Here is a 13,693-nt window from a genome sequence, read left to right as displayed (position 1 = left end):
AATATGGATATCAGAATATACATCAGAGTACTCATTTGTAAGAAAATGCATATAATGAACTGGCCTATTTCTCTGCTTAAGGAAAAAGCATTAGCAACATTCACTCTCTCCACAATAAACTGAAAAACCTAAATGCAACGGCAAATCCTCAAAACTCTTAATCCTATGATGTGAAAAGCAATGAAGTTTATGTACTGGTTGTAAGCCTTTCACCAACTTACAACAAAACTTCTCAGGACATTCTCTTACACACGTGTCAAACAGTCCATCCATTGGATAGAAGTAGAGAGCCATATCATGTTCGAGATTGCTTGCCTTTATCAAATCAAACGTATTATGCCTGACAACACGTTTCCTCCATACACAGCATTCGAATGAACTAAACCAATAAATCGCATGATTAAGCCCATAAAAGGCACAAAAATGAGTAAAGTGACTGCATCTCTAAAATCGCTTGTAAAGGTAGGATAAAAAATTTGAACTTAACCCATATATTTATTCAATCAGAACATAAACTCACGTATTTCTTTACCCTGTAGACACAAATCATTACAGAACGATCTAAAATCCATGAAAAAGAAAAAGAAAAGCCAAAAAAAATTATAAACGTATACCATTGAAAAATTTGCACAGGAAACTCTGACCTTCAACTATATGATTGGGTATAATAAGTAATCAATCAGGCCTATGAAGCTCGGGCTCGGAGCGCCTCAGTGTCACCGCCGAAGTGAGAAATCCGGGCGGCCATATTGGCAACCTGAGCCTGCATCTGCGTGGCCCGCACTTTTGCCGCAGTGGCGCGGTGAAAGAACTGCTCGCGTGACAAGAGCCGCACATTCCTCAGGTACTGATCGAATGGTATCGCGCCCTCCTGCACAGCCTTGTCCAAGGAGTACACCACGTCCTCGATTGCCAAATCGGAGGCCGCGCACTCGAGCATTTGTTTGGATGGCACGTCAATGATCTCGAATGCGTCGTCCACGTCAACATTCTGGCGGAGACTCCTCAGCTTCGTTTCGTTCTCCCTCAACCACGCCTCCAACACGTCGGTGTTCATCAGCATCATCTGCAATTGCTGCTCCAGTCCTTCCTTCTCTTCGTACATCTCGTTGAGGCCCTTCTTCAGCTGCTCGTCCCGGTGCCACAGCATCGCCTGTGCGTTGAAAAGCCCTTCCATATCCGCCTCGCGCGCCTTCCTCATAGTCGTCAAATCCCCGTGCACCAACTCCACCAGTTTGTTCACGGCGCTCCTCCTATATGCCTCCGAAGAATCCTCTGTTTGAACACCATACGGAGACGGCGGGTACGGTCTCGTTTGAATAGAGGGGCGGGCGTACCCCAAACTGGAAGCCGTTCCGCTGGGAGGATGAAGAGAGGGAGGAGTAAAATTGGGATTAGGATTAGGGTTAGGGTTAGGGTTAGGGCGGCGTTGGGAATAGAGAGGTGGGTCACTGCCGAAGTAGAGGCTGAGACTACGAACGAGGTCGACAAGATTGGAGCTGGGGTAGATCCAGTTCTCGAGGCAAGGAACGGAGACGAGGCCGGAGGGGCTGACGAAAGGGTGGGGGCGCTTGATGACCATGTCGCGGGTGGGGTTGACGTAGACGCAGGGAGGTTGGCGGGGGTAGGACTCCATGAGCCAGAGAATGACGGGGATGTTGTAGGTGAGACCCTGGAAAGACATGGGGATGGTGCCGTCGGCCTGGAGAAGGTGGATAGAACGGCCGTCGTTATGGGTGAAGGTAGCAGTTTTGGGTTCGAGGGAAGGGTAGGAGGAGGAAAGAGAGAGCAGGTGCTGGCGGATCAGCCACTTGGTGTCCTCCAAGTAAGGGAGGGCGGAGGGCCCTCGCTGGGAAAGTACAGAGCTCAGGAATTGTTGGGTCTGTTGTGGGTTGGCAGGGGATGAACTCGCCTGCACCGCCGGTGGCACCATTCCAATTGTCTCCCTTGCTTTCCTTTGCTTTGCTGCTTTTGCGTCGTTTGGGTTCTGTGATGAAGTGTTGGTGTTGAGTTGGTCTGCCTTCGAGAATTGAGTTTTGGGAACGAAACGAACCTTTACGGGCAAGGAATTCACGAACGCGTGTTAAAAGTTGACTAACGGTTTTAAGAAACAGTGTCGAATATCATTATTGTTGGCTAGATGGAAAAATATAGTTGTAAGCACAATTGTGCACTAATCTGTGCACTAATGTGATGTGATTGGTTAAAAAATAGATTTTATTGAAAACAGTGTTAATTTAAATTTTAAGTATGAATAAATCAGTATTGGTACACAGATTAGTACGCGACTGTGCTTGTATATAGCAAAACTCCGACTAGATTAGGGCCATCTTCTAATGGTTCAAAAAATATAATGTGTAATTTTCTATTATTTTTAAGGATATGATATCATAAATCGAATCGATTCAACAATGACAGATTAAGCATATACATGTGAAAGTGGATGTATTTTTTAGCAGTGCAACTGTGCAAAGATATCTCATTAATTTGTTAGGTACACCAGTTGAAGAGGATTCTTTGATTCGTTCTTTACCGGTAAGAGTTTAAAGTAAAATAAAAAATTTCTCAAAGTGTGGTCTTAAAATCTCAACAGACAATATAACTTACGAGTGTTATTTATCATCCGTTTGATCATCATTAAAAGTAACGAAAGAATGACAATTAAAAGAATGATCAAAGGCATTTCTCAACCCAAATTAATATGAATCTTAACCGGCCAAAAACTGAATAAAATTCTGGTCGTACTCCCATGCATCATCAATTCATGCTTCTTCCTCCAACAAACATCGCAGTCAAGCGATTCAGCTCTCAAGTTTCAGCTTTCGGACTAGAATATCCAAGGGTAATCAGCCTGGATACAAAGTAGGGGGAAAGGGGAGTGCAAATAAGAGAACAATAAAGGCTTGATTTGTAATAATAATGATGATTATGAAAAAAAAATCAGCAAAATATGTCAAAATTCAACTTAGCAAGGAAATTATGATCTGGGTCTCGCTTGCCTAGCAGTAAAAATGCAACAGCTCCAAACAACATACCAAGTTTTTAGCATCTCAGTCGGCAAACTATAGCGGAAAAAAAAAATTTATAATTGCACAAGTGTACAAATAAAACCATTCGGTAAAGAGAGCTATTTAGGATTAAGAAACTTATATTAAATTTTAAAAAAAATTGGGACTCTGCATCTTTTTCCCCGAGAGTCTAGTTTGTATAAGTAGGCGTTTGTATCAGAACCGTCCAAATGTTGCTCTGATGCCTTTATCATGGTATAGGCAAGCTGAGGAAACTGCTGAGGACTTCTGAATTAATTAGTTTAGCATACACTTCTTTTTCCTGCATGACATTGGAATCTGTCGTCAGAGGTCATACAATTAAATAAAGGACGGCAGCGTCATCTACCATATGGGATTGCCTCAATGGCACACTTGTGATTGGCCTCAAAGTATACAATAGAATGCCACAAATTTGTCTGACCTACGACTTACAAGAGAAAATCCAATATAGATGGAGAAGCAGATTACCTAATTATGATATCTGAACATCACTGCAGAAGTAAAAAGAATTAAATCGTGGTGGCACAACTTTCATCGGGTACAGAGTGTATATGTTAGTTTCTTTTCGCTTTGTAATCTTATGCTGCAATGTAATTTACGATACATTGATGCTAAACTGAAACAGGTTATGAAGATCTTAGGGAAAACAGCTTTTGGTTCTTCCACATGTTCAGATTATATAGCATTAGAAACATCAGACCCAAATTAAAACTAAAATAGTCTAGAAAAAGCATAACCATGTAACATGAACAAACAACAAAAAAACTCACCGTTCTACAGCCTCGATGCCCTGCAAAGCTGCAAAATTTGCAAGTTGATATATTTCTTCGAAATCATTTTGAATGATTGCCTCTTTATTAAATATGGCATCTGATAAAACAACTGCTGTTGCTCCTCTGGAGATATATTCTCTGATTGAATCTGTATCAGATTAGGGTTAAAAAAAAAGGTTCCTTTAACTCGGAAATTAATGCTACATTTTGATGAATTGATGTCTTGCATGAAGAAAACATGTCACTGCAATCAGAAAACAGGAATGTAAAATTCAAAAATTAATGGAAATTTCTGATCACTCTGTCTCCTTAAGGTCTCTCAAAAGACATGTTCTAAGTATACCGCAAGTTTGAATTCGAGTCTAGGGCGACATAAACATAAATCAAGCAAACGATACTTTTGCAGGAATTTTCACTTTGATGAAGCAAAAAAGGCATGGCTCAAGTACACAAACAATAAACAAGAGAAAGACCTAAGCAAAAATAGTAAAAGATAAAAATTAAAAATTAAAAATAAAATAAAACCCAACAAATCCTGAAACTGAGAAGTTGTAAAAAAAGTCCAGACAACATCCAATCGTAAAGAGTATTGAAAAATAAAGCCTTAACCCAAGTATTGAACAAGTCAGGATAACCATCCAAAACACATTGTTTTCTTCAGCATTTCTCATTGTTTATCAATACAAAGAGATATTATTCCCCTCAGTATCTCAGCCTCAAAGGGCAAGAATGAAAATTGCTGCACAAGGCAAGCAACAGCAAGTGCCAGTGAAAACAACGATCTTAAAAGTCTGAAGGCATTCCAATAAATGTCTTCACTACAAGGAGAATAATATGGATGGCAAAGGATCACTAATGCAAATCCTTTATGAGATGATATCTCATTATTTAATAATATGATAGCAGAAGGGTAAAAAATGTCTTTGTCACCTCCAATCATCAATACAAACAATTATAGAAAATGAAGTGAGGCTCTTAGAACTAATGTACAGAAGCAAAGGTAACAACCTATTGTTATGCCCTGAGAAGCAACCATCGAGATGTGATGAAAAGGCCTCTTGAGTGCTGAAATGTACTGACTACCGCCTAATGCAGAGACAGGATAAACCTATTCCACCAGATAAAATAAAAGTAAACCATAATGAACATCTGTGGATGAACTATTTTATGACTTCCAAACAGTATCAGATCCCAGAACATGTTGTGAAGAAACAACAGAAAAGAAGTGTTTGCTAATCTACTAATAGCATTTACAAGGCATGACACAGAGAGTGTAAGAGCCGCTAATGAAAAGTTTACACAAGATCATGGGTATTATTACCAGAGGTAGCACTCCAGATATGAAACTTGAAATCTACAGAGTATGTTATTCCAACTTGGCAAGCTAAGATTGCTGCTTGAGTAACTTAACATATTTTCATTTAGCAAGAGACTTTTATATGTAAGGCCATATGTATATGTATATGTATATGTATATGTATATCTATATGTATATGTATATGTATGCACTGATATACGCCTGAAGACCATTCAAGGTCAAGTGTCAAGTGGGAACATATGATTGTTGCCCTAGCAAGAGTAACATCTATTTCTGTTTCTATGAAGCAGGGTAAATGACACAGGACAATTACCATTATACCTTGACTTAATCCACTCCCACGATCGAAACATTAAGACTCACCTTGACAATTTTGGCGCCGGTATCATATGCAGACAGTATCTGTAAATCACAAATTGATGGTTTTAATTTCTCATTCAGGAGGAAAGAACCTCAAATGTCTCCAAAAAAAAAAAAAAATGATAAAAACACCCAATCTTCCAGGGTAACATTGCCAGGAAACAGTGGTGGCCAACAAGACTATCATTATTATAAGTTGAGAGTTCAAAGGAAAAGTCCTAAAAAATTGTAGATTAGAAATGATGTAGAGTTTACGTTCAAAACAAACTCTTACTTCTGTTGGGGTCATTACACCTGGTATGTACAGAACTTCAGCACACTTGACATCCACCATAATGTCCTTAAAAAGGGAAAAAGGAAGCACCAATGAAATTATCTGCCAGATCAATATCTCCCACGCTCGAGTGGGAAATTAAAAGCATGAGGGTGCAGAATCAATATGCATACCTTCACCGTGGCAGGACTCATAAGAAATTTGGCTCCAGAATTTATTGCATTTTTGGCATCCTCAACATTAAGGACAGTCCCAACCTGCAGGATACTTGGTGAGTTCAGAAGGAACTCCAAAAACTCCATCCAAGTATGTATCTGGATCATATCAATGGCACTCCTTTTAAATGAAAATGGCACAGTAAAAGCATTTGAAATGCAATACAGATATATTTTCTTGGATAGAACTCTCAGTCAGTATGACCTGCTCCTTGTTTGATGGATTGTGAAACCAAAAGAGTCTTACTTTTTATATCAATCTGTGTATGTTGAACAATTTCTCAACAAGCACACCCATCACATCTATCCGAAACCAGATTGCACTTACAACTGCATCTACTTTGATGTACTCCAAATGTGCCAAAAGAGAATACAGAAAGGCAGCCATTTCCATTGGCGTTTTGTCAGGGAACCAGTAGATAAGTTAATTTCTTCATCACAAATCCATAAACACTCAATGCTAATATGTATTGAAAAATTGTTGTCCATGTGTTATTTACAGACAGCTGTTTCCTTAAGTGGAGGCTTTAGAAAAGATTTTTGTCGAACACGCTCAATTGAACTCAAAATGAGCATAAAACGATATGCTAGTAAATTCAGATGGAGATAGAAAGATTATTACTCCTAAGGCTGGATTAGGATTCTCCTGCACTAACTGCTGTAGAACCTGTGCGAATGAGAATAAAAGCACATAAACACTCTGTCGGAGCCAATTGGAGAAATTAAAAATATACAGTTCCAAAACAACCTCAAATACACCAGGGGTGGACATAACAATCTCCAGCTACATATCAAGAAAGAGAAAAATTAGAAACCATCACTAGTGAAAAAAAAAAAAAATACATACAGTAATGGCAAAACGAGAATAAATTAGAGCGAATCTCTTTACAAAACTGTAAACATAAAGGAAACATTTCCAAGTGAGCAGGCAAAGATTGTCAGACATTCAAATTACAAGAGACCAAGTAATGGCGAGAATAAAGTAACTGCAATTCACATAATAGGAAATATGCCATCTAAGTGGGTGAGTTCTTCTATACTACCCATAACAAATGCAGCCAATTCACCTTTTCGGATCATTCTGATCAACCTTGAAGCTTCAACAGAAGCAAGAATTATTAATTCATAAGAAAGAAAAGAACGTCGATTGAATAATAAAGAGAGAGAATAAAATTTTGAACCGAAAAGAAGACTCACAACTGAGATGCCCCCGCTAAGTGCAGCTCGAGCAGCTTTCAATGCCTGCTCCGCACTATCCAAGACAAAAGAGTAAAATAAGCCGTTGTCTACACAGAGATTGCCAAGCTCAATTTAGGACACAGACCGACTAAGAAGACATACTACCACGTAAACATACAGTTTAGTCTCGACTCTCTATACAGGTAACACGTCAAGCGACTTCAAAGAAAAAGTCTCGCAATTAAGAAGGCACGTATAGGAGAGTGAGGAGACCTATTGGCACGAAGGCAAGCGATGACGCCAGAATTCTGAATCTGTGTCAAGGTTTTGTCGATAGGAGACGGAGAGAGCTGAGGAGAATAGCAAGAAACCCTAAGTGGTGACCGTGGCAGTGAGCTCAGAAGGCTTAGAGAAGCCGAAGAAGTGCGAGCACAGATGCCGAGGCTCGTTACGGCCATATCCACTTCCTTTTTCCTATTCTGCAATAGCAGAGAACACAGAGAGAGAGACCGAGAAAGAGGAGAGAGAAAGAGAGAGTCCTCTGTATGGCAATTTTATTTTGAGCGGGAGCGGGATTGAATGGATTATCCATGGCCAGCTTTGATCATATCTGGTGTTTGGAAATGGGACTTGCTTTGATATATACTGGATTAACTTTATCCATCGGTAGCATAGCCAAATAATACGACCATCAATTTGGCAAAAATTTCTTCTCCTTTTACCCTTTATAGTTTCATATTTTCGTTCAATAATATTTCAGTACTGCTGATTTATTTTAGAGCAATGATACTTTCATAATTTAAAAAATAATTTAAAAATAAATAATAATTTAAAAAAATAAATAAATATAAAATTTATATAAAAATAAATTAATTTTTAATAATAAATTATACTTTTTTTTAAAAAAACTATAGGGTATTTGAATACTCACACGACTGTATATAACATTACTTATTACTTGTTAGATATAAATCTTAGACAAGTTGTTTCATGCAAGCTCTTAATTTGTAAAAAGTGGATCCTATTAATTAAAAATATTATATATATACTTTTTTTTTTTTTTATGGTGTGATTACTTTTTGACAATGGGACTATGCCGCGGGCCTTATACAAATCATTGCATTCTAATATAATATATATAGTATCTTTTAAAATTAAGAATATCTTACTATATTTATATATATATATATAGGTGGTCACCATGAGTACAAAAGTATACCCATGCATGCAAATTGTATTGCGTTTTACTCAACATCTTAACTCAAATAATTTAATTATTATTAAAAAATCATCTAATTATTATTTATAGATATTCTGAATGTCTAAAGGAGCTTTAAATGTGTTAATTATTAATCAAGATATTCAAATTATTGTCAAGAAGATGGCTTTATATTCATGAATTAGTGCAATTATTCTTTCTTGGCTTTTTTTTTTTTAAATGTTTGCAATAAAGGAAAATCATTTTGATTATATTGGAGAATAAGTTCTGTTGTCTAGATGACTAACACAAGAGGGGGGGTGAATTGAGTTGTATAAAAAAAAATAACAATTATAAATCAAATATTTAATATAAAATATAAACAAAATATGAAATAACAATAATATAAAGAGTAAGGGTAAGAGAGAAGCAAACCCAGTATGTTAATGAGGTTCGGCTCCACTGCCTACGTCCTCGCCTCAAGCTACCCCTTGAGGATTCCCAAATTCACTATTCAACATCTTTCAGGTGGAGATAGAAACCTATTACACCTTTGAACAACACCGCTACAAAGGATCCGTGTAGAACACTCTCTACACTTGCAATCACCTTACACATGGTGATTCAATTATTCCCCGTGTAGAATACTTTCTACACACACAAGGGTTATACACACCCTTTTTCTAATACAAAAGCTGATAGTGGGTAGGTTATCAGAAAACACTCTTCAATGAGTGAAATAAGAACAATACAGCGTAAACTATATTTCTCAAAATGAACAAGGATTAAGGCTCAATGCTTAGAGAAGAGAGAATGAAAGTTTTGAATGAATGTTGTATGCTCTTGGTGTTGTGAATGTGAAGCTCTCAAATGATCTATTTATAGACATATGAGACTTCATATTCAAATTTAAAAAGATTCACATGTCAAAGACAACATCATTCACTTTTTCAAAAAATTCAAATAAAAGCTTCTTCTTTTTCAATTGTCAAAGACAACATCATTCACTTTTTCAAAGAATTCAAATAAAATGTTCTTCTTTTTCAATTGTCAAAGACAACATCATTCACTTTTTCAAAAAAATCAAACCTAATATTTTACTTTTGGCATATGACAAAATGAGCACACTTTCATTTTCAAAAAATTCAAACCTAATCTTTTACTTTTTGTATAAGTCTAAAAAAGCATCAATCACTTTTGAAAATATTCAAATAAAACATGCACATGTGAAAGATGACAATCAATCATCTTTAATATTTTCAAAGTTCAACCCTTTAATCAAGGCATGCACATGTAAAAGATGACAATCAATCATCTTTCAAAATTTTCAAATTTAATTTTTAAAAATATTCATGCACATGTGGAAAATGTATTTTAATGCTTTATGATAAAATATTAATTTTGAGCATTAATCATAATTTCAAAATTTGAAGAGATTTACAACATTACTCTATAATTTTAATGTGAACTTGTTCCCTTCTTGCGCATGCTTGTTTCCTTGATGTGCTTGACTCCATTGTGTAGACAACTTGAGCTTGAGACTTCTTTATTCTTTGAATTCATTTGTTATCATCAAAATCTATGTGTAAATATATAATTACACAAAACTTGAAATCTTGGGTTCAACAAGTTCGACTTTGCATGGCTTGAATTATATCATGCACAGCTGCTATATAAACATGTGCGTGTGTAATTCATTACAAAATATATATATATATATATATATATATATATCATTTGTGACCGATAATTATATGCGATAAAAATAACTATTTATGATCAAAACAGACTCATTTTAATAGAATATAATTATTTTTATAAAAAAAAACTGACCATGACTAAGTAGTTTTCTTGTAGCGTAAGTTTTTTTAATAAACAGAAAAAATATAACGTAAAAAATACTGGCAAGAGACTTTTATGATTAAGTAATCAGATCACTGATTTGATTTTGTGACTATTTAATTCCTGTATATCACCTTCGAATCAGGTGGGGATCATAGGAATTGAAAGAAGCTTCCTATCTATATAGTAACGGATGGGATTAATTATAAAGATTAAAAATTAGCTAGCTTTGATCAATACAGAATATAATATATATATATATATATTATATTTGATCGACTAAATGATCATTTATTCAAATAATTAATTACATTGAAATCTCACATATATTAATTATCACATAATTCCCAAAGGCCATTTACTGCTTATAAGATATTAAGAATTTTTTATTTTTTTAATAATTTTCTTTTAAGTATTTTTTTAACATACTTAACTATTAAAAAATTTAATATATATATAATTTTACTAATTAATTATCACTTTCTTAACTATTAAGTAAAATTAAAAATTAAAAAAATCAAATACGTACAAAAAAAAGTGACAAATAGATAATAAAAAAATAATAATCCTATCATTTTCTTTTTGAAAATGGTTCGAAAACAATCACTACAAGAAATACCCATTTTTTCAGCACCTAAAGTCACAAAAAAAAAAAAAAAATGGTCTATTTCGATGGAAAAAGTTTTTCTCGTTCGTATTTAGCTCAATGCACTTTGGATGCCAAAGTAGGATTCGACAAGTTTAATGCGACGAATTGTTACAATTGTCAATAATAAGTTGGACTGTTGGAGGAGAAGTTGTGGCGGAAAAATCATCGTCGCTGCAAAAGCATGAGTACCGTTCACAACAATAATCAAACCACATGCATTTGCGATTAATATGCACGGCAATATTGTAATAAAGTACTATTGCGATATTGCGGTGATTTCTTTTACAGCAATAATCAAATCGTCATAAAAGACCAGATTTCTTTTAGTGTATTTTTTTTTTTTTTTGAAAAAATAAGTAATAAAAAGTGAAAAAATTATGAAATTAATCCGGGGCTATATGATCTAGTTGGCACATTCAACTCATTTCCATTTACGGACCCTTGATTTGTTTTCCTAATAAAACTTTATAACCTAAAAAAAAAGTTTATATTTTCATATTTTCCTTCAATAATGCAGTACATGTACTGATAATTTATTTTAACGAGTCCTTTAATTCAAATTATGTGCTCTTTGACTGATTTATTTTAAATGAAAAAGATTAATTATGTTATAAATAATTATAATTTCATTCCAAAATCAAGAATATTAAGTACCGATGATCATCATATATCTGGACCATAATTAAATTTGAAAGCAAGATTTATATCATGTATTTAATATAGAGTAATATTGCTAGCTGGTTACAAATCCCAAATACGATAGATCGACGAGTTGTCTCCTATTGAAGGCCCTGCCCGTTTGGATCCCAAGCTATCTTCAACTTATCTCATTTAATCATTATAACTTTTTTAAATTTTAACATAAAATATAATAAACAATTCAACATTTTCAAATCCTATAATAATAATAATATTAAAAAATAATATTCTAACAATATTTTACTTAATTTTTAATTTTCATCTCAACTCAACTCAATATCCAAAATAATTTCTGAAGAAGTGTATCGGGCACTGAAAATGAATAGACTCTTCTATAATTTATCTTTACAAAAGAATTGTGTGAAACTTGTCTTTTTATTAGGGCATATACAAATAATTATTTTTTAATATAATATATAATATATTTTAAAATTAAGAATATATATGATGTTACCTATATTTATAGAGGTGGTCATGACGAGTACAAAAGTATATATGAAGTACCACCCATGCAAATTAACTTGTGCTTTACTCCAACTTACAGGCAAAAGTTCAGCATGCGTAGTTCTAGTCCACATGCATCATGTACGTGTTTGTTCATTCGAACATTCAGTGGTCCAACAAGGAAAGTAGTGCAAAAACTACTTTAAATTTGGAAACAAAAACGCAAAGAGTACTGAGGATCAATAACTTTAATTACATCGAAAATAATAAATTATTATGCCCTAGAAATTCTCTCAATGAAACAGTATAACATGATGTATGCACCTAATTATCATGTATTAAGCATACAGAACCGTACAACATTAATTATTGCTAGCTATATATGAACTCCTGTGGACTAGATGAAATTATAACTAAATGACACAATTCTTTTTGGAATTTAACTAATTATGATGAAATAACTAATTATTATTATTAAATTAAAGCTTGAGTGACAAATCCAGTCCCTGATGATCAGTGTCGTGATGATCTGCATGATGATCATTGCTTCTAATTGGAGGCAGCTCATGCGCAGGCAGCTTGTCTCGGTTCAGGAAATCACTGGTACTTGGCCTGATTTCGTTGTTGATTGAAGTGATATGAATATTGGTGCTAGAGGATGGAGCACCAATTTCCTCAAATCTCGAAGAAGTATTCCCTGCAGAATTATGAAGTGTAATTGCACCATTGTATGCCTGAAAACCCTCCAACCTTAGCCTCCGATCAAGGGATAATGGCTTTGAATTATTGTTCATTAGCATTGATTGCCTTGATGACCACCCAGTACCATGGCCAAATGGACGAAAAGTTGACCCAGATGATGAGGTCGGCCATGGCAGACTTGAAGAAGGCTTGTGAATCATGGATTCCATCCGAACCCCAATATTATTGTTAGATCTTTGAGTACTCAAAGATCCATATTTAGGGTACTGTGAAGAAATGCTCGAATAGGGATAGTAATTAGAAAAGTTTGGGTGTCCGAAAGCACTCGTCGCCGCCATATCCATCCCTGCTTGACGTCGTTTAGCCAATGCACGCTCTTGTTTATGAGCGTTTTGATGCCCTCCCAACGCTTGGGAAGTGGAGAACTCTCTCTTGCAAAAGCTGCAAGAAAAAACCTTAGTCGTCGTCTCTGATACCGACAGCTTTTCGCTAGGGTTCTCGTCCGAGATATGCTCGTTGGCAGCCTCCTGATCGGAAGAAGAAGAAGAGGAACCAACATTAATGGCAGAGTACTTGAAAAGACTGAGTTCCATATTCTCCGGCTTGCCATGATCACAATAGTCGGAACCACCATTAGAAAGCTTCAAATCCAGCAAGACACGAGAAGTAGTAGCTGTAGTACTACTCGATCCCACGGGCTGTTGCTGATGCTGCTGCTGATGATGATGATCATCAACAAAGTCAACCGAACCTTCGATGATTTTTTCTTTAAGTTTCATCATCATCTTAATTCCTTCTTTGGATGAATTAGGACGTTCTTCAATGGCGGCTGAGATGCTAGAGGCCGCCTCAGAAGGGCATGGTACTACTTCAGAAGCACTAGTACCGTACTGAGGATGAGATTCCATGGCAAAAAGTACGTACGTGATTAAGATGTTTGAAGTTTTGTGGGGAGTTTGAGGAAGATAGGGAGAGAAGATGTGTTCCTTT

The 13,693-nt window shown here is 35.6% G+C and overlaps 3 protein-coding genes across 12 annotated transcripts; all 3 read right to left on the bottom strand.

Moving 5' to 3' along the window:
- Window positions 1-463: 463 nt before the first annotated feature.
- Window positions 464-2,071, bottom strand: LOC122294659 (protein ELC-like). Its single transcript, XM_043103560.1, has one exon. The coding sequence runs from the start codon at window positions 1,931-1,933 to the stop codon at window positions 686-688; it is 1,248 nt and encodes a 415-aa protein (XP_042959494.1). The 5' UTR covers window positions 1,934-2,071; the 3' UTR covers window positions 464-685.
- Window positions 2,072-2,586: 515 nt separating this feature from the next.
- LOC122294660 (putative KHG/KDPG aldolase) lies at window positions 2,587-7,848 on the bottom strand. Of its 10 annotated transcripts, none has more exons than XM_043103564.1 (10): window positions 7,443-7,835; window positions 7,188-7,242; window positions 6,739-6,774; window positions 6,613-6,657; window positions 5,949-6,089; window positions 5,776-5,841; window positions 5,505-5,543; window positions 4,832-4,931; window positions 3,821-3,971; window positions 2,587-2,851 (listed from the first exon to the last, which is right to left on the bottom strand). In XM_043103564.1, the coding sequence occupies exons 1-10, from the start codon at window positions 7,625-7,627 to the stop codon at window positions 2,809-2,811; spliced, it is 861 nt and encodes a 286-aa protein (XP_042959498.1). In that variant the 5' UTR covers window positions 7,628-7,835; the 3' UTR covers window positions 2,587-2,808. The 10 variants fall into 10 exon arrangements, with proteins under 10 accessions (XP_042959498.1, XP_042959499.1, XP_042959495.1 ...); XM_043103565.1 differs by having other exon boundaries at window positions 5,949-6,032; window positions 7,443-7,829; XM_043103561.1 differs by having other exon boundaries at window positions 6,613-6,774; window positions 7,443-7,839.
- Window positions 7,849-12,294: 4,446 nt separating this feature from the next.
- Window positions 12,295-13,630, bottom strand: LOC122293180. The gene has a single exon (XM_043101669.1). It carries the CDS (start codon window positions 13,609-13,611, stop codon window positions 12,481-12,483), a length of 1,131 nt encoding a protein of 376 aa, XP_042957603.1. The 5' UTR covers window positions 13,612-13,630; the 3' UTR covers window positions 12,295-12,480.
- Between the last annotated feature and the right edge of the window lie 63 nt (window positions 13,631-13,693).

This window comes from Carya illinoinensis, chromosome 14 (genome assembly GCF_018687715.1).
Source record: "Carya illinoinensis cultivar Pawnee chromosome 14, C.illinoinensisPawnee_v1, whole genome shotgun sequence".
Taxonomy (NCBI): domain Eukaryota; kingdom Viridiplantae; phylum Streptophyta; class Magnoliopsida; order Fagales; family Juglandaceae; genus Carya; species Carya illinoinensis.
This window is presented reverse-complemented; position numbering and strand designations above follow the sequence as displayed.